The following is a 19,443-nucleotide window of genomic DNA, read 5'->3' as shown; positions in this document are numbered from 1 at the left end:
CACACACACACACACACACACACACACACACACTGGGGCCAACAGATTGTGTCATACTGTGTTGAACTCAGTATGGCACAGAGGGAGGACACACCAGTCGCAGAGCAGAGAACAAGATGTTTGAGAGATGATGGAGTTCTTTCTCAACTTGTTTTCTCGGTCTCCTTGTGAACAGAGTTTGGCTGCTGCCGTCGTGCTGGAGTTCAGTTCTGCTATATTTTTTTAATATTATCAAACGTCTTTAATGAAGATGTGTCTATTTGCCTGTGATTAATTGTTCTAAATTCAGTGTTCACTTATTTGTTTTCTATTTGTCTCTATTTGTCTCCACATGCAACATTATTTTGGCCACATGGGGGCTGTAAACACATTATGAAGTTGATATCATGAACATGTTAACGAACAATTGCTTATTTACACATCCAGCAGACACAACATTAGCATTTATTCATAGTCATGTCTTTGACCACCTCTAATTTTTACTCTTCTGTTAGCTCTGTTTTGGTCTCCACCAACTCTGAGGAAAATATCTGGCTCTTGAGTTACTGAATGCATCACTGTATTCACCAGCTAGTTGTAACTTAACTTGATAGACTTTGTTTTCCCACTTACTTCTTAACATCTGGATACCAACAAATATCACACAGTCTTAATGGTAAAAAGAGATCAGTGATTTTAGGTTGGAAGTGTGTCAATTTCAATTTTTGTTTTATATACAGTAACAGACCATTGACTGTATAAAGATGGATGTTATGGCAGTTCCACGAAATTGAAGCCCAAACATTTTGAGCTCCCCCTGGTGGCTGGCTGCAGTATTAGTCATAAGCCCCGCCCCCTCCATGTTGGCACATGGACCCAAACCAAACTCAAAGAGCACGTCAAATAAATTTTTCCCAAAGATGATTTCTGTCATTTTAGGTAGTTCTTATGTTTGATGTTTGTTTGTGTGTACATTTTTCTGATTAGTTTGGTTTTAATTATTTACTTGATGCTATAAAAAGGGTGTTTAACAAAGGACGTCATTGTTATTTTGACTTCATTTTTGCGCAGTGGGAGGAAGTGGAGGCGTGTCGTCCATCTTTAGGTACAGTCTTTGTAAGACTATAAGAAGGGTCTTGCTGTGTTGTGTTAGTGTGTAGGCTTGCCTGGTGAAATAGACAAATTGAAGGATAAACTTTGGAGTAGAAAGTGTAGAAATTTGTGATGATTTGGAAACAGAAGACACAAAGAGGAGGAGGGCTGCGAGGTCTCAACATGTCTTCAAAAGCTCAGGAGATCCTAAAAGCCTCCATGAGGAACCTCACCTGCAACTTATAGTTTTTTTCTTGTTCACAAAAAATATTCTGAAAATGTAAAAGTACAAAACACAGAATATTGAAAGCTAATGCAAAACAGTTTTTACACTTTTTAAAATAATTTTATTCCCTTTTTTTGAAAAATTGTCATCAGACACATACAGACAAAAATACTATTAAAAAAATATTCCATCAAGAACGAACACAATGAGACAGAACTACGGTACCCTGCAGTAACCGCTCTGTAGCGACAGATGGGGTTAGTAGACTAGAAAAGGTCTGTGAAGATGATGGAAAGTCAGTGGGGATTAGAGGAAAAATTCAAACTAAAATCAGAAATATGATGACAAGGTTGAAGCTTCAGTTCCCAGGGTAAAGATGTTGGACCGCTGAAGGTGTGTGTGAGGATAACACCATGGAAGAGTAGTAGTACTAATAATTACAAGTTCTTAAACACAGTAGGTGTGGCCCCAGACTCACACACACACCCCTAATGGTTACTTGGTTTTTCAAAGTGTTCATAATTAGTTGAAAAACACTGAGAGCCAGCTCGGGATTGGTTGATGGTTTGGGTTGTTGAGTTGTTTGTTTGCTCATTCAGCTGAGACGTCAAGGCTCAATCTCCTCAGGGATGATGGTGAGCATGATGTCTTCGTTGCCTCGCCTCACCACCATTCGCAGCGTCTCATCCCGCTTTATGGCGGCGCTGACATCACTGGCCGAGGTAATTCGCTCGCCATTGATGCTGATGATGACATCGCTCTCTCGCAGGCCAGCTCTGTCACCAAGAAAGAAAAGGGAGGGTTGACAAATATCACAATATTTGTGATGTGCAGTGACTTTTTTTTACAACATTACATTAACTGGCCATTACTTTTACTTTTTATGAAGAAACCACAATGCATCTGCAGATTTTGGTTGATAAGGTTATGGATTAATATTGATTAACACTGTTAGGAAATCAGTGTTTTTGCAGTTCCTACTGCTTACCTGCCCTCACACTACAGAATAGGTTGTTTGCCTGATTTCCAAAATGACATATCTGAGTGGTTTAGTGTATTACAGCCACTAGAGGTCGCTGCCTAAATATGGATTGTAGGGGTAGGAGAAAAAAGTTGATATAGAATAGCACTGTGATATTTGGTGTAGCAATATTGTATGGTTTTTCCCTTTGGTTTTTCCCTGTCACTCTTGCTCTGCTTCTTCAAGGTATCAAAGTTGCTGAGTCAGGAGGAGCGGAAATGGGTTAAGCTGAGCACCGCCCACCCATGTGTCTTGTTTTGTTCACCCAGAGACTGGGTGGGTCGTCAGTGAGACTGGTCGCACCTGAGAGTTGGGAGGAGCCAGAGGGCATAAAAAGGGCTGCTCTCCCTAGACTCTTTCTCTTGCTCTTACCATTTTAGTTTGGGTTTGAATCCTTATTTTCAGCACTCATACATACATCCATTTCCACCCACACATGTACTACACTACTGATCACAGCCTCATCTCTTTCTCCACATTATTTATTTGGGTTTTTCAATAAAATATCCAGATCACTGATCTTTTTGTGTGTGGACTCCCTCCTTTTGTTGCAACTTTGAGCCAAGCTGTGACAACGGCCCACCCATGTGTCACCAAGTATCTTTTATTAAATAAATTATTAATATATATATATTGTATATATATTTATTTTATATCCTTCCCCTGAACATATGTACTGTGCTTTGGTCAACTTGTGTCATTTTTAAAGTTGTTTGCTCATGTACATATGCATAAAATGTAGGACACATGGTTACTGAAATGCAACGTTCAATGTGGAGCAGAGAGAGCAAAATTTTATCTTGGCCTGAAAATAATACTAAGAAGTTTACAGATTTATAGATAAAATGACTTGAATCAAAAGGCCATGGATCAATTAACTGATTATTTTTTGTTTCCTAAATGACTTCAGTTATTTAAATGAGTCAAGGCCACATGTAGACCACAATAGAGAATCACGGGACACGTTTGAGATTGCGAGTTTGATGCAGATCTGGTTCCAGACAGATGAATCATTTTTCAGTATTTCACTTTAATAAAAAGCACATTTAGAGGCTACTGCAGCCTGATCGGAGGTATTTGCTCTTTGAGTGTTTCCTAACTGTTCCACCGTATTCACTTAGCACTTGAGGTGAACCATCTTTTTGTTCCTCAAATGGAGAGGCTCCACTTCCAGAGCAAAGAAAAATCTGCCTAACTATGACTGAAGCGGTTTGTCCTCCCTGCCAGGGGGATTTGGACAGTCTGGGTGGGAAACATTCATGATTCTGCCTTGACTGCCAGCTTTCAGCCGCTTCCAAAAGCAAAACAGCAGCTTTGAAACCAGAAGTGAACTTTCCACATCCTGCAGTCTTCACACAGTTCAGATCTAATAAATGTCCTTTCAGCAACATCAGATCCTCGTCCTGAATCCTGCCTGGGTCCTACTGTACATAAACCCACCAGACAACAAGAAAACAAACTCTACCTGCTATATTTTCAGGTGGAACACTGTGGTTTGCTTTTCATGTGGATACCAACAATTTTTCAAAAATATATTCTGCAGGAGTGAGTCTGGAACCAACTAGCATGCATCCCTCCATCTATATTTCCATGAAAACCAAACTTACTGTGGATAATGAAGAATTATATATTCTAAGTTACTGTGACACAGTGGGCAGTGAGCAACAGATCATGTGTGAATATGACATGAAGAGAGAGACACTCACGTCTCAGCTGGAGTTCGGCTGATGACCTCAATGACATACGCCCCGGAGGTGACATCTGGGAAGTCCGACTGCCTCTCCTTCAGCTCTTTAGCCAGCCTGAGGGGAGAAGAGAAGAGAAGAACAGCCAAAACATGAGGTTTTGTACTAAACGTCTGTAACACATCAGTTTGACTTTAATTCAGCTTGAGAGGATGATGCACTGTGACTCATTTTAAATTCCAACATGTAAAGTTTTTCTCCGATTAATTGTGACACTCAAGCTTCAAGCTTTGAAAAGCTGCAGCCTCAGCAGTCTGATTTTGATGAAGAATCTGCTGCTGATTGAAAGACCAGCTGCATCACTGAGTCACCAGGTACTTATTTATTCAAGTTGTTCAGACTTAACCGATTCTTCTGGACACTGGCTAACAAGATCCAGGTGCACAAGGAAGCTAAAATTATGGTTTCAGCTCATTTCAGTTTACAGTGATCAGTTCGAATCAACTTCCAGAGACTTAAAACATCAGACAAGTTATTTGTCACAGTGAGCATTTAGAAATTTTTCATTTTTGTTTGGAGATTTGAAGGTTGATGACCTGTGCTTTCAGTCAGATCAAGAAGACAAACTAACATGAACATCAGAAAAATAATAATGTGCAGTAGCTATCTTCAGTTTGCATTCTTTTCTTTTTCTTTTCTAGTTCCTGGTCATAAACACATCTGATGCATGGATGGAAGACTTTCTCAAGTGTTGGGATTGAAGAGAGTGGTAAAAAAAACATGTTGCTCAGCCATGCGCTCATTTATTGACACAACAGACCTCAGCACAATAATATTATTCCTCAATAACAGTTAAAAACATGTTACTCATATGCTTCTAGCAAGGCAAACAGGCTTGCAAGTCTCATGGCTAAACATAGCTTTAATAATGTCTTTACCTCTGCCACTACAGTCTGCTTCATTTGAGCAGCTGCTGGCTGAAGCAGAAAGACAGGAGCTGGTCAACCTTTCATTTCTGGCCACTATTAAACAAGATTATCGTAATGATGTAACTTCAGCAAACATTATGAATCCTCTCCAACAGTCATGACTGTGATCTTGGAGGCCAAAATCAGGAGTGATGAAATAAACCAGACATTCATTTTTTAGTTTTCCAAAATCACCCTGTGAGCTTGAGAAAACAAAAGTTATTTTCTTGTGAATTATCTCAATATCATGAAATACTGTATTTTGCTTTGTCAAGATAACAAGATAAAACTCATTATAACTCATTATCTCGAGATGACACCATTTAAAAAAATTATTGCAATCACAACTTTTTTCAGCTTCCATACATATGGTTGTTTTTTTTGTTTGTTTTTTTTTTTGCATAAACTGCTTTTAAAACTCTTCTTGCTGGTGCATTCAAGGACGCTCCAACATGTAAGAGTTCTTATTGACTTGGAAAAAGCCAATGCATTCATGAGGCAGTGTCATCAAACAGATCAAGAAAAGTAGGATGTAAAATTGTGTCATTCTTTGCATCAAAATGTTTGCTGTTATCAAGTTTTGGAAGGTCCTTGAACACATCAGCAGTGAAAGTTTTCAGTGCTGTCTAAGCTTGTAACTGCATTACCATATGATGAGAAATTTGACAAAAAAGTAAGGTGACAAATTGTTCACTGTAATAGATTACCCTAGCCACAAACTTCTCCTTGTTTATTCTCTTGTGCAGTGAAAAAATAAGTGCCAGGAGGGCAGGGAAATCTATGAAGTGACCGTAAGCTTTGGGAAAATTAGTCATATAAGTCATTAGTATTATAACATATGGTAGACGAAAAGGCTAAACCCCACCGGTATGTTTAAAATTAATAAGCCGTCATAAAATGAAGCTTGTTTTGGTGTTTTGGGGTGTTTCCTATAGTGACCCACTCTGGAGGAGCAGCCTGGGCGTTGCTCTGACCTGTAGGCTGTGGACCTGGACTGGATCGACTTACATTCCTCGTTAAACGCATCATTTGACAGCAGATAAAGCTGAGGTCATAAATTCGATACGATCACCACCCTTGTTATGTATGAAAGTCAAGATTGAGAAACATCCGTTTCTGGGATCTGGGGAGATTAATCAGTCATCTCAGGGAATTTCTTTTTACAGTCACACAGTCTGATTTCACAGGGCTATTCTATTATCACTACATGTATGAAAAAACATGTCAATGTTTTATTAAAGTAAAGCAACTGAAAACTTGACCAAAACTTTAACCAACATATACTACTATATTTTACCAAAATCCCTAATTTTAACCACAAACACCTAACAGATGTTCCAGCAGTTTCATTATCATTTGATGAAAATACAAAATGTTATGATGTCAAAGTCACAGGAACTTACGTCGGAGTAAGACTCATCATTCTGACGCCGATGTATTTCTTCTTCTGGACTGTTTTACCTGGAGAACATAAAGACACACGTGGTTTATATACATATTGTAGCACAAATCCTCAGCAAATCACAGAAAACATCTTTCATCCTTGACAAGCAGCTTTGTGTTTCAGATAAATTGTTAAATTTGGCATTTCTGAGTCAATGTGAGGTCCATGTCCTGTAAATGCCTGACTTCAAATCAAAAACATTAATTTCTCTGACATGATCATGAGCTGTGTATCTGCTAAGACAGGACTAATTATTGGATTCTGAAATCATGTGGAAATCTTACACCTACAGGTAGAAACCTCTAAACTGTGTAATGGTTGAGAGAAACACATGCTTTTAATATATTTTAGGCAAAGCAGGGGGAATTCGATTTATGACTGAAGCAGGCCACATTTTACTGCTAACAGGTTGTAGTTTTTATTTTTTATTTCTCATTTCTGTGTCATGACAAATATTCAGCCCTTCAAAACAAAACACAACCGCTGTACTGCTATTAAACATCCGCAATACATACAAAAGACATCTTCTGACAATTTAAGGTATATGTATGAAGTACTTATCCTTTGGTGAATCAGAACTAAACCTTTAAAACACCAAAGTCACTATGACACAAACAAACTAACCAATCAAAGCAGCAACTCCAGGTAAAATTGCAATTTTTGCCAAAAGAGTGTGGCGGCTTTGGAGAGAGATATATTTGGAAAAAGCTGTCTGAGGGCAAGATAAAGCATGAAAATATTCTACACTTAAACTGACACTAATTGTTTTTTAGGTAACTAAAATGCGTGTTGCTGCTGACCTTTGTGTATGTGAACAATAACCAGGAAAATAAAGAGTGAAACTGTTGCAAACCTTTGGCCTGTCTGTCATGTGACTCTGCCAGGAACTGTCTGATCTTGTCGGAGGGGATGGCGAAGGAGATTCCTGCCGTGACCTTCAGAGTGTTAATGCCAATCACCTCTCCATCCTGCATGACACACACAGAAAAACACACATTAATTTACCATCAGTAACGCCCAGCGGTAACGGCCAAATTTCCTCACGAAGCTCGTTAAACAACGATTCTGACGCCACATTGTTCTTCGTTTAGTAACATGGCCAGCTGAAAACAAACTTATAATCAGAGTCAGCTGTGGACTGCGACCGTTCGCCAAGCATTACCTAAACTCTTTATTTACCTTTCCTAATAAGGACTTTATGAGCCGTGGTGATTGTTTATACGAGATTACGTATATCTTTGTTTCGCAACATATGGATGTGATCCCAGTAATAAGGAACTGTGTTTCTTTCCTTGTTTTAAAGATAGCGAGAGGTGATGTAAGAATTGAATTAACTTGAATCTCAGGGCGACACAAACAGTACCCGACTCGGTTACTTTTTCCAAAAACATTCAGTTTCACCTTCCAAAACAAGAGGTGGAAATACATCAAAATGCCCTCTTATTAAATTCCTCATAAGGCCCAAAAAACACAACGTTTTAGTAAACACTTAGACACATACTTTCTGAATGGTTTTCATGGGATGTCCACTATTTTAAAACTATGATACAAAAAAGGTTGAACCTGCAGTAAATTACTGAAATCTTCTAATCTTCTTCTAATCCAACTGGTATTTCACAGCTTGTTCTCAGTCTCAGGTTGTCAAATACCTACATTTTGCACAAGGCACCCTTTAGTATCTGTATCTGACCAAAGTAACTCAAAGTAACTTCAGTGTCAACCCCTCTGTGTCAGGTGATATAGTATAGCTGCAACTAACGACTATATTTATTTTTATCTGTTAATTGCTTTCTTGATTACTCGATTACCTGTTTGGTCTATAAAATGTCAGAAGAATTGTGAAAAATGTTGCCAAAGCCAAAGTTGACATCCTCAAATGCCTTGTTTTATCCACAACACAAAATATATTCAGTTTATAGTCATAGAGGAGTAAAGGACCTGGATCAAATTTTGACTTGTTTTTCTTAAACAATTACTGAATCTGATTATCAGAATAGTTGATTAATCGATTAATTGCTGACGCTCTGATATAAACATGACTTTCACCCAGGGTGCCAGGGTTTATGTCCTGTGTGAGAGCAAAAGTCAACATTATCTAAAGGTTTAAGTTACGTAACACTGCATGCATTACATGACTGACTTCACTTACGTCACATTAATTTTATTTTCAGTCCAAACATGATTTTTTCCTGCCTAAATCCAACCAAAATGCACCCTGTTGCACAATGTTAACTACATGTAAAAACTTGTTTTTGGCACCGTCTCATGCAAATGTTCAAGGGTACCTGGTGCATCAGTATGAGACAGACTGATCTGACAAAACAGTGTCAGTATTAGACAAACTGAGAACAGGCTGCATTTAACATGACAAAAAATAGGTAAAAAGTGTAGCTAAGAAAATGTAGAACTGCGCAAAAGTGTGTGTAAAAAACACTACTGGTAGCAGAGCCTCCTGATACATGCAGTATGAAATATGTGAAAATAAAGTGTTCTATTGGAAACATTTAACAGATAAGTATATGAGGACAAATACTTTGTTGAATCACTGCATATAAACAGAGTAGACAAAAGGTTTCAAACAGGAGGCATTTTATTTTGGGCAAAGTTTGCATAATAGTTTAGCACTTTTTCTTTCACTCACCAGATTGACTAGTGGTCCTCCAGAGTTGCCGTACTGCAAGAAAACAAATAAATAAGAATAAGAATGTAAAAGCAAAGAATATGGTACACCTCTATTAAAGAATCACAGTAGCTTTAATCAAATATTTTTCAGTTACGTCAGATAAATAAATTGCAGTTGCCCTCTACTCTTTTCATTCTCCATTAGTAGGTTCGGGTGAACTCATGTTGTGTTTGCATGACACTGTCATAATTATATGCACCACTACACTGTAATGCTGCATCACAAATGAAAATAAGTTTCTTCTCAGTCACTTTCAATATCTAGCCAATCAGCAGATCAATGCAGACACAGAGTCAAAGTGGAATCAACACTGAATACACTTAGACTGCATGAAAGATCTGTTTATACTAAGTCAAACACACACACACGGTTATCATTAATGTAAACATGCAAACAATTTGGGTCTTTTCATGTTCAGTTTTGCAGAATATGGAAACTTTTGTCAGCAAAATTGCTGAACCTCATGAAAGCCACACAGTCTCTTTGTTCTGTCCAAAGTATTTTCCTGACTTCCCCTGCCTCAGGGTCTGTCTGTCTGTCTGTCTGTCTGTCTGTCTGTCTGTCTGAATCTCTGCACTCACGTTGATGATGGCGTCTGTCTGGATGTAGTCCATGTCGGAGTTGCGGAGGCCCAGCTCCTTGCCTCCCCTCTGGGTGGTGCTGACGATGCCGGTGGTGACGGTGTTCTGCAGGGAGAACGGGCTGCCTATGGCCACCACGAACTCACCGGGCCGCAGGTCCGCTGACCGGCCAAGCAGCAGCACAGGCAGCTTCATCTGCTCCACCAAACATGAGGGAGGGAAACAGAGAGAAATATGGTTGGAGGAAGAATGCAATAACAAACAACCACCATAAAATACAAAGCTTTACTGTTGTCTTCAAATGTTGTTTAAAATTGACTGTATCTGTACATTTTTAAGGAATAGGTTCATGATTTCAGACAACAGGAAGTGACCTTTGTTTCTGTCGGCTGAAATGATAGCTGCAGCAGGCAACAGCCAGCTAGCCAATTAAGCTAATGCTGTTTAGCTTAGGACTAACCAGTGTGTTTGGCAAACATCAGCTTTGGTTGCTGGAGTGTCCAATCTAAGTTACCCTAAACTCTGATGGCCTTGAACACCAGTTTCTACCACACGCTGGATGTGACATCATGAACATTTTACCTGACCTGTGACTTGATTAATGATGGTTAATGATGGGTTATATGAGGAGTGCCACGCCACTATTCCGATGGTCAATTATTCCGTAACCCTTGATAGTCTGAAAACGTCCCATTAACCCCCAAGAAAAAGTGCCCATTGTTCCAAAGGCTCATGGTTCGAAAAAATATATTTGAGGAAAGTTTTATTTTGATGATAGTCAAGATTAAAGTAAGACTGTGGGCTATTAAGGCAGCTTCGACTGAGTTCTCAGGTTGGTGCAACATGCACCAACTGAGGTAAAACTTTCATGATTTTATTCCAACATTAGAAGTTTATCTCAGACAATAAAATCCCTTGAAATATTGTTTGGTATAAGGCCAGAAAGAAAGTCTAATAGGGGCAAACCCCCGCTGATTCAGCACCATGGACAGGGCCGGCAGTCACTGAGCCAACAAGGTATCAGGCTTTTGGTCCAATGGGCCCATTGGACCAAAAGCCTGTTATAATGGGTAATGGGCCATCAGAACAATGGACATTCCCCAGTGTGTCTCCTTGTGTTAAAGTTTGTTAGCCTGACATATGAACGATTGAGGTGGATAAACATGTTCTTTAATCCAATCTTTAAATTCGGTGCAGAAGAAGAATCAAAGGAACATCAATGTTGAACCAGCACAGTCACTGGACAGTTGGCAGCATGACACGGACACACAAACACACACACACACACACACCCACACACACAGAGGTAAACAGCAGTTTATTCTCTCTAAGCTGCTGGAGACAGACGTGGATTTCCTGTGGAGAGCTGAGTCAGCTCTCAGTCTGGACGAGGTTTCTCTCCATCCACAACCCAAACTCTTACCAAACTCTAAACCGTAAATCACCATTAACGACAGCTCATTTCAGCCCTGCAGGCTCGTTTCCACCAGCGCTGACCAACATGTCAGTCAGACTTGTCGGTCTGTGTGCTGGACTTCTTACTGTAACTCCTCAAAAATTCATCCAGTTTATCTAATTTTGTTTGGCCATCATCGTAAGTACACACTGGTTTACCCACTTCATTCCTACTGAGTAATTTCTCAGAGCCTCTCTAAACAGGATCTTATACAGTGTTAACTCTTTAGTGTTGACAAAACTACTAAAATGTCAAATGAGTCTGAATTTATGCTTAAAACTATGTCAAACTCAAACACACAGAGGACTTTCACCCAGGTGAGTGGAGTTTGTATCCTGCGTGAAAGCAAAAGTCAATGTTGGCTTCTTTTTAAGTTAAGTTCAAGTAACTTTTGTACTTTTGTACATGAAAAGTTCTGTTTTTAACTCAAACCAGGATATTTTCCTAAACAAGCAGTTTTTGTACCTTTATTTTGAAAGTCTGCTTGGACATTTCATATTTATTACTGGCAGCTTACATACACTTACACTGCCAACATACAGACACGACCAGTGATGACAAATATAGGGAAGAATTCACAAAAAGCAAATACACCGAATGGTTAGTGTTGAAAAAATACAGCCCACAAATGCTATCAAACGAATGATTAATTAAGGCCACATGATTTGGTAAAAAAAAGTCATACTGCAATTATTTTGATATTTGATATGATTAGTATTAACTTTTCTTTCATCTGGAGAACAAGATTTTTTAGACCAGGTCACATCTGCAGCACTGCAGTGTCTCATTATAATGCTGTTTTCTCAAGCAATTTGTGATTTGGTTCTGGGTCTACAATTGGATAATGCACTTGTGCATATTGTGATTTTATTGCAATTCCAATTAACTGTACAACCATAGTGCAAATGGTGTAATTGAACTTTAAAAGCAGGATGCTGTGGTGCCCTGGTTCCCTATAGGAGGATAAGGCACTGACCATGAACCCCAGTTGGGTCTATAGTTTCACATTATTACTCATCTCTCTCTGTCACTCTCCTCATTTTCTGTGTTTTTACTCATAAACCCATAAAAATCCACCCAAACACTTTAATAAAACCAAGATACCTTTGAGTCTCTATTCCCAAGTGAAGTTGTCTCATATTTTTTCCCATCATATCAATCGATTCTCACCAACATGTGGTCAGTTGGCAGTTCTCTACAGTTTAATGCTGGCTGTTGCCACCCTGTCTACATGTAAATGTGTAAAAATCAGAGTAACTCACATTGCCAAAGAAAGTAATCACACCCTTGTGTCATTACGACATGAGTGTGATGTGATTTTGCGGTCCAAACTGAGGCGAGAAGAGAGATGCAGAACAACTCCAGCTGGAAGAGCAACGATTGAATGATTTTTATTCATGCTGTTGTTTGTACGGCTGCAGGTCGCAGCTCGGCCTGCATCACCGATTAACTGGCTCGTAATCATTACCTTTTCCATCGCAGTCACTTCAGTCTGCAGTGCTGTCATATAAAAGCACACACACACAAAGTTTATATTGCCACTGAACCTGAGGAGCCCAGTAAAGACTTTTATATGTGATAATCTGTTAAAACAGACATTAATAGAATTTTATTACTCAGGTTCACTCTACCAGTCAGGAAACACTCTGCAGTCTGCAGACTGCTGGTTGCTCTGCTACTGCTAATTATTCTAAGCTAGTGGATACACACACACACACACACACACACACACACACACACAAAGGCATGTGCATCTATTAAAATTTTATTGTATGTTTACCTTAATTTTACAAGACAATTACAAGTGACTATTGTAATTCCCTTTTTATTGAAATACCTGAAGAGTCTTTAAGAAAACTACATTACAGGCTGCTGCAGCCAGAAGCTTTAAAGTTAGATTTACAGGGATTTATTCACAGACATGGAACATAAGATTCATATGTATATATTCATTAGTGTATGATGACTATGTTGACATCTTATTTTCCCCTTTCAGTTTAGCTCTAATATAACCCTGTCCCTGACTGTTAGCGAGGTAACTAGTCAGCTATAGGGTAACAGATAGAAAGGTAACACCTTGTTTTTATTCACTTATGTTTGTCCTGCATTACTGTTAATACAAACTCAACACTTCCTGTGTCCCAGCTCTCTGGTGTTTCAGTGGACAGAAGTCTTTTATTGTGAAACATTTACAGGAACATGTAAAGTTGCTTTACTTACATTATTAATGCTCCAATCAGGAGCGGCGCAGTGACATGTGATACGTGTTTATTGTTGTTATTTTTGTCTGTGTTGTTTTATCTTTGCTATGTGAAGCACAGCAGGCACAGTATGTTTGCATGAAAGGTGCTATTTAAATAAAGCTGACTTGAGCTGATTGGCCGACCCTCCGTGAACCTTGTGCTGGCGCGCTGCATGTCGTCCTACTAACCTACTTCAGCCCCAGATGTAACGCTGAGCAGAAAAAATGAGACATAAAGCAGGCGCGATGTTAGGACCCAACTTTCATCTTCACCACACTCCACCGAGCATGACAAGCGTCTGTTTGTCTGTCAACGGGTGCGTGTGGTGTGTGCATCTTGTTTCCCCGGTGATGACAGACACATCTGTTGCCCATTTCCTCTGTTAAGTAACAAGCCTGAAGACTGTGACCCACTTTTGGTGGGGTTTAGTATGAGAGAGAGGGACAGAAATGTAAGTATTAAGAGAGAAAGAGAAGGAGGGAGGAATAAGGTGAGAAGGCATGAAAGAAGGAGTGAATGGCACATGAAATGAAGAAGATAAAGAGATGGCAAGGCAGAGCAAAACAGATGCGGACAGATGTGAATGTGTTTTACTGTACATCTCAGGACAGCTGTGGAGTGATGAAGACATTTCCAGACAACCAGTGCAGGTGAAATGCAAACCAGATCTTTTCTCTCTCTGTTTCTGAGTTTGATTGACAGGCACGAACATCTTGTCCAAAAACCACAGGTATGCTCAACACATCCGTACACGACCAACACGTTGGCCTGTGGAGTTTGTGAATTAGTGTGTGAGAGAGCAAGTGTGTGTCCTGTGGTCTAGATGAGTCATGGCATATGACAAAGCAAAATAAAATGTGGAGCCTCAAACAGAAGCCAAACACCTAATTCTATCCAGACCAGTAAAATATGGTGCCCCAGTTCATACTTAAAACAGACAATTTCCCCTCAGATGATCATTAACATTTTTGAATACCATAAAATTGATATTTTGCACAAAAAGCAGAAATGCTACTTGACTTCATGGAACCCTTAACAGGGTAAAACTGGGAAAATCTGATGTGCATAAACTGCATTTTATTTTGATGAACTATTTTTTCCTTTCAGGGCTCCTAAGGGCTGCAGTAATAATACACTGAGTGATCCTACTGTTTTAATAGTGGGACCAAGTCCCAAGTAAATCTCAAGTCTTTGCACTCAAGCCCCAAGTCCTAAACTTTGAGTTTTGACTCCTAAACAAGTCATAACATGCTCTTCACCATATGTAATGTAGTTTTAACAACAAAGCCTCAACTTAGTGTTCTTTGTACAACTTCAAATGTGCAATGAAGCTGGAAGTTGCATTGCCGCCTGTAATTTTCAAATGGCAGATTTTGCATACTGCAGTTAGTCTTTTTTGTTGACCACTGCATAGTTTTTGTGCATGAACACAATGTTCTTTGGTATCATTTTTTCCAGCTGCAGCTCAGTAACATAACATTAATTCATCATGGTTCTCTGCTTCAGTTTGATTATATGTTGTCAGATTTGTTCGAGCAAAGTGGAAATTAAGTGTCGACTTGCCGGGAATGAATAGTATTAAAGTTAGCTGATTCAGAAAACTAATTGATTCAATTTACAATTTTTAAATAACAGACTTTTTAATCTTTGGGTTTGGGGAATGTATCAAGTACTTTTGAGTCAAAGGCCTCAAGTCCAAGTCATGTCACTCATTTAGCCATTGGTGTTTAAGTCTAAGCTGAGTTGCAAGTGTCATGTTGACTCTAAGGTCATCAAATAAAAAAAAAAAAAAGAAAACCTACTACTACTGATAATAACTTGACACATAAACTGAAACTGAACTGAGTAAGTCTGTTGACACAATTGCAATATAAAAGCAATAATACATGCAAACTGCATTGCATAGTACCTTTAATTCATAGATAAATTCGACTACTTATATAATAAATTCCAATGGGAAACTGCATTAATTATTCTAATGAGGTCGATCCCCACACCACCACCCGATACATGCACACAAACTAACTCCCTCCTCAATCACCAACAAGTCCATACAGACATAAACAAGGTGGTTATGAATGGATTCATTCAGCTCTTCTAATCAGAGCTTTCCATTGGTTAAACATAAAGCTCCTCTGTTCGCCTGTACTGAACCACAACCAGAATCATCTGAAGCCGCCGCTGAGCTCCGCCCACCAGGAAAATGACCATGTTTCTCGCTCTGTGGTTTTCAGGATGACAGCACTTTGTCCGGGGTGAGATTACAAAGCCGAGAGGCTGCGTTCAGTAGTAATTTAAGAGACGCCAACACAGTGGAGTGCAACAAAGCAACCACACACAAACACCACAACAAGGAAGAACAAATCAGTGGTTTTGTTCATCCCTCCTGTCTTCTTCTCTCATCACCCTCTCCCTCTCATTATCTGTCTCTCTCTCTCTCTCTCTCTCTCTCTCTCTCTCTCTCACTCCCAGTCCATCCATCCACCACGTATGAAATCTTGAGTACAGTAACTTACAGGGTCAGTTACTTCAAATCACACACACAGATAGTGGTATACAGATCTTCACCTCTGCTGCCATCCCATTAGAGTGGAGGTCAACAGAATTGAGTTTTTAGCACTTGAAGCACTGAAAAAAGCAGCATTTTTGTTATTCTGGAAAACCCACAGCTGTTTTTGCACTATATGTTGCAGGTGTAGGATGCTCACGAGATCGAAGCTGCTGTAATCCATTTTTATATTAACAATAAATCAAATTAACCACTCTACAGACAGCTTTAGCATCTTGTAGCTTATGGTTTCTGGTTTTACAACTTGCAACTTTAGTATTTTTGTTCAGAGTCACCGCTCTCATTTATCTCGTTTCCAGCTGTTTTCCATATCAGAATCAGATTTGCTGCGAAATAGGTTTACACATTCAAGGAATTTCATAAAAATTAAGGCGGAAAGATCATATTGCTGTTGTCGATATTGTTTGGCTATTATTAGATGTTTCTATTGCAATATGAGTCATTATTTTAATGGAAGCAGTAATTTTTGCATCTTATGTTCACTGAAAAAATACAAAAATGTTGATTTAAGATTCAGTTTGTTTCTTTTGTTCGACGATGATGGTGTGATTTTTGCTGGGCTTTCCCAAAAAAAAGCAGGTCTGGAGAGTATGACTTGTGGGCTGAGATCTCTGTAGCACAACAATCCTTCATTTATAATTGTATATCGTGACATATTATACACATTATCAAAAAAAAAAAAATGCTCATCCTGTGATTTGGATATTGCACTTAGCTTGGCACTGTTGTGATCTTAACCTTCAGACTCAAACAGCAGAAAGACACAGCTGATGAGGAAAGTGGAGCATTCAGCAGCTAAAGAGACAGATATTTTCCTCAGAAGTTGTTGCAGACCAAAGCTGAGCTAAAAGGTGGTTGTCTAAATAGGCAACTGTTTGCTGACATTAACTAAGGTTTTTCCTATTCTTTATATTTTTTTTTCTTTGCTTGAATTCTACACAGTCAGTTTGTGTTAAAAAAGAATCAGACACTTCAGAGCATCTGTGCTGCTTGTGCCTCACCTCACCCTGGAGAGTGATAGGGCTTTTTCACTGCAGACATGTTGGCATGTCGCAACAGGAAGAGCAGAAATGTTAATAATAAAACTAATGATGGCTGAATTCCATTTGGATGCTTCACTCTCAGGGTCCTGATATTGTGCAGGTTGGCTCACTTTCACGCTGTCGTGGCTCACAGGAGCAGAGCCGTTAAAGTCCAGCTGTACAGATTCTGTGTATCTGACATTTGATGAACATGCACAAGAAAAAAAAAACACACACACAAAAAAAACAATGCAAGGGAAATTAAATTTTGTCTTTTCAGTCATTTCATCTTTGGTCTCCCACCCCTTCCTTCCTCTCTTTCTTGCCTCTGTGTCACTCTGGGCAGAACCAGTTTTAACTGTCTGGTTAAACAAAGAGAACTGCCAGCTCTCTCAGGAATTTGCTGATGGGATAAAACTTGTGAATTAAAAAATAACAGAACAGCACAGAGACTTCATTCTCTGTGCAAACAATTGCCACTCAGAAACTTAAAAATAAATTAATATCAGATATTTTCTCCAGATCTCTATGTTTGAATCTCTGTAACTTTAGAATGATCTCTCTTGCTTTTTGGCCATAATTGTAATAATAATAATCACTCCAGCTGAACTGATTCACTTCAAATGTTAAGCTGTGTGTGTGTGCAGTAGCAGCAGTAGCTCTATCAACAGTTACAGTAAATAACGGTATTAGTAGTACCAGTATGGATCAGATACCGCCGTTGGCCTTCAGACGTCCCAGCCTGTTAAATCCTGTGAGCTGATCAGATCAGCTGAGAGCAGTTTTCATAAGCTGCTCATGGACACGTGTCATGGAAAATGATGGATGCTGGATCAAGGTGGAATATCGCCGTAAGGCTTTACCGGATGGGTTAAGACTCAAAACAACACCAGAGAGCTCCTGTCTGCACATGCTCAGAGGAGACCTGCCTCAGTCGCGACAGTGCAGGCCGGCACTGCTGACTGAAGCACATACTTGTGTAATAAGTAATGATTAAAAAAACACAACCCCACTGTTCCATGGGATTTATCAAAATGTCCAAAGTCAATCAGTTGCTTCAACAGATGTACAAATTTCTGTTTCTCTGTTTCTGGTCACATCTCTGAGCTGAAATTTTCTCATTCTGCTGCATCTCACCCTGATATTCTTCAATATCAGCTTCAATATCCCTACACTGGAGGCGACCCTCTGACATTACATTCTGATGTGCCATCGAGGTCAGGAGACGTAGTGCAGGGAGTGAAAAAGTCCACATATGATGAGGTGGGGTGGATGGATGAGAGACACATACCTATGACTGGAGACTGGGGTTTGTGTCCCGTGAGAAACCAAAGGTCAACATCAACTTCTTTGTAACTTACAGGACATTTGTAAGTTATGTTATGTACATGCACTAAGTTACATTTTTAACTAAATTGTTTTTTTTTTTAGCTCTGGTTCCTAAACCTGACCAAACTGTGACCATTTCATTACTTTACCATGATGATGAAGGTCACTTGTTGTACATTTATAATTGGTAATTTGACTCCAGGGCCCTGCCTGAGCAAAACTGATGCTAAAGAGCTGCCTACAACATCAGGACCACTGACCGCGCTGCCATATTTGATGAGTTGGGAGTAAGAACGTGTTGCATCAGCATAAAGACGGAGTCAAAGCTTCTGATCTCTGTTTACAACTGATTGTTTCATTGGACAAAAGCTTTGCTATTTGCTAGACTGATGCTACACTGAATAACCAATGACTGACCATCATCTTAACTGGTCCTAAAGGCCCTGCACACCCAGACGGGGTTTTCTCTTATTAGATCACTGTTAACTCCTGCAAGGGTCCCGACAGTTCTGAGAGAACAAGTCTGAACTTTGAAACAACATGAGTTCAAACATCCAACCAGGAAATATCTGCAAGTAAATGACGATTACGAGAAATCATTGACAAAGGGTAAAACCACGAGCCAACAACCACAAAGCTCCTCCACCCGAATAAAGCATTTAGTGAAGGACCGATTATCTTTGTTTCCCAACATGCTGGCTGGACAGACTTGAACTCAAATACACCAAAGGAGAAAAAGAAATAAATGAACAAGTAAATTTTAATTTGTGTGTTCTGAACTTGTGAGGTGTGAACTTACTCAACACTTAACATTAGAAAATTAGGGAATATCAGTCAGCGGTGAGCATGGAGACCAAGAATGTCAACAAAACCTCTATGTATCTGAATTTCTGCTCTGCTTTCATAAAATCTCCTCTGATAGTGATGACGCAGAGGCTTATCTGCTCCAAACATGCAGCTACACGTCTGCATTGTCTCCAAGAACTTTACTGCTCCAGTTACTCCTGGAGGCTGTACACCACTGACCTGCATTACAGTATGAGATTTGTGTTGCTCTGTTTTTTCTATAGGGCAGTCACTGTCATCGAAATATTCATTTGGTCATGTTTGTAACTCTTATTTTTCTTCTGTGACTTGGGAGAGGA

At 39.4% G+C, this 19,443-nt stretch overlaps 1 protein-coding gene across 1 annotated transcript in view; it reads right to left on the bottom strand.

The window, feature by feature from the left end:
* Positions 1-1,395: 1,395 nt before the first annotated feature.
* Positions 1,396-19,443, bottom strand: part of htra1b (HtrA serine peptidase 1b) — a 31,149-nt gene continuing 13,101 nt past the window's right edge. The window contains exons 5-10 of the mRNA XM_084740741.1: positions 9,680-9,874; positions 9,057-9,089; positions 7,269-7,383; positions 6,375-6,432; positions 4,025-4,120; positions 1,396-2,073 (exon numbers count right to left, since the gene is read on the bottom strand). Coding sequence (XP_084596867.1) covers positions 1,905-2,073; positions 4,025-4,120; positions 6,375-6,432; positions 7,269-7,383; positions 9,057-9,089; positions 9,680-9,874 — 666 coding nt within the window. The 3' untranslated portion in view covers positions 1,396-1,904. The remainder of the gene's footprint in view (positions 2,074-4,024; positions 4,121-6,374; positions 6,433-7,268; positions 7,384-9,056; positions 9,090-9,679; positions 9,875-19,443) is intronic.

This window comes from Lutjanus erythropterus, chromosome 17, assembly GCF_056507025.1.
Source record: "Lutjanus erythropterus isolate fLutEry1 chromosome 17, fLutEry1.hap2, whole genome shotgun sequence".
Classification (NCBI taxonomy): Eukaryota; Metazoa; Chordata; class Actinopteri; order Lutjaniformes; family Lutjanidae; genus Lutjanus; species Lutjanus erythropterus.
Note: the sequence above shows the minus strand (reverse complement) of the source record. Positions and strands in the feature narration are given on the sequence as shown.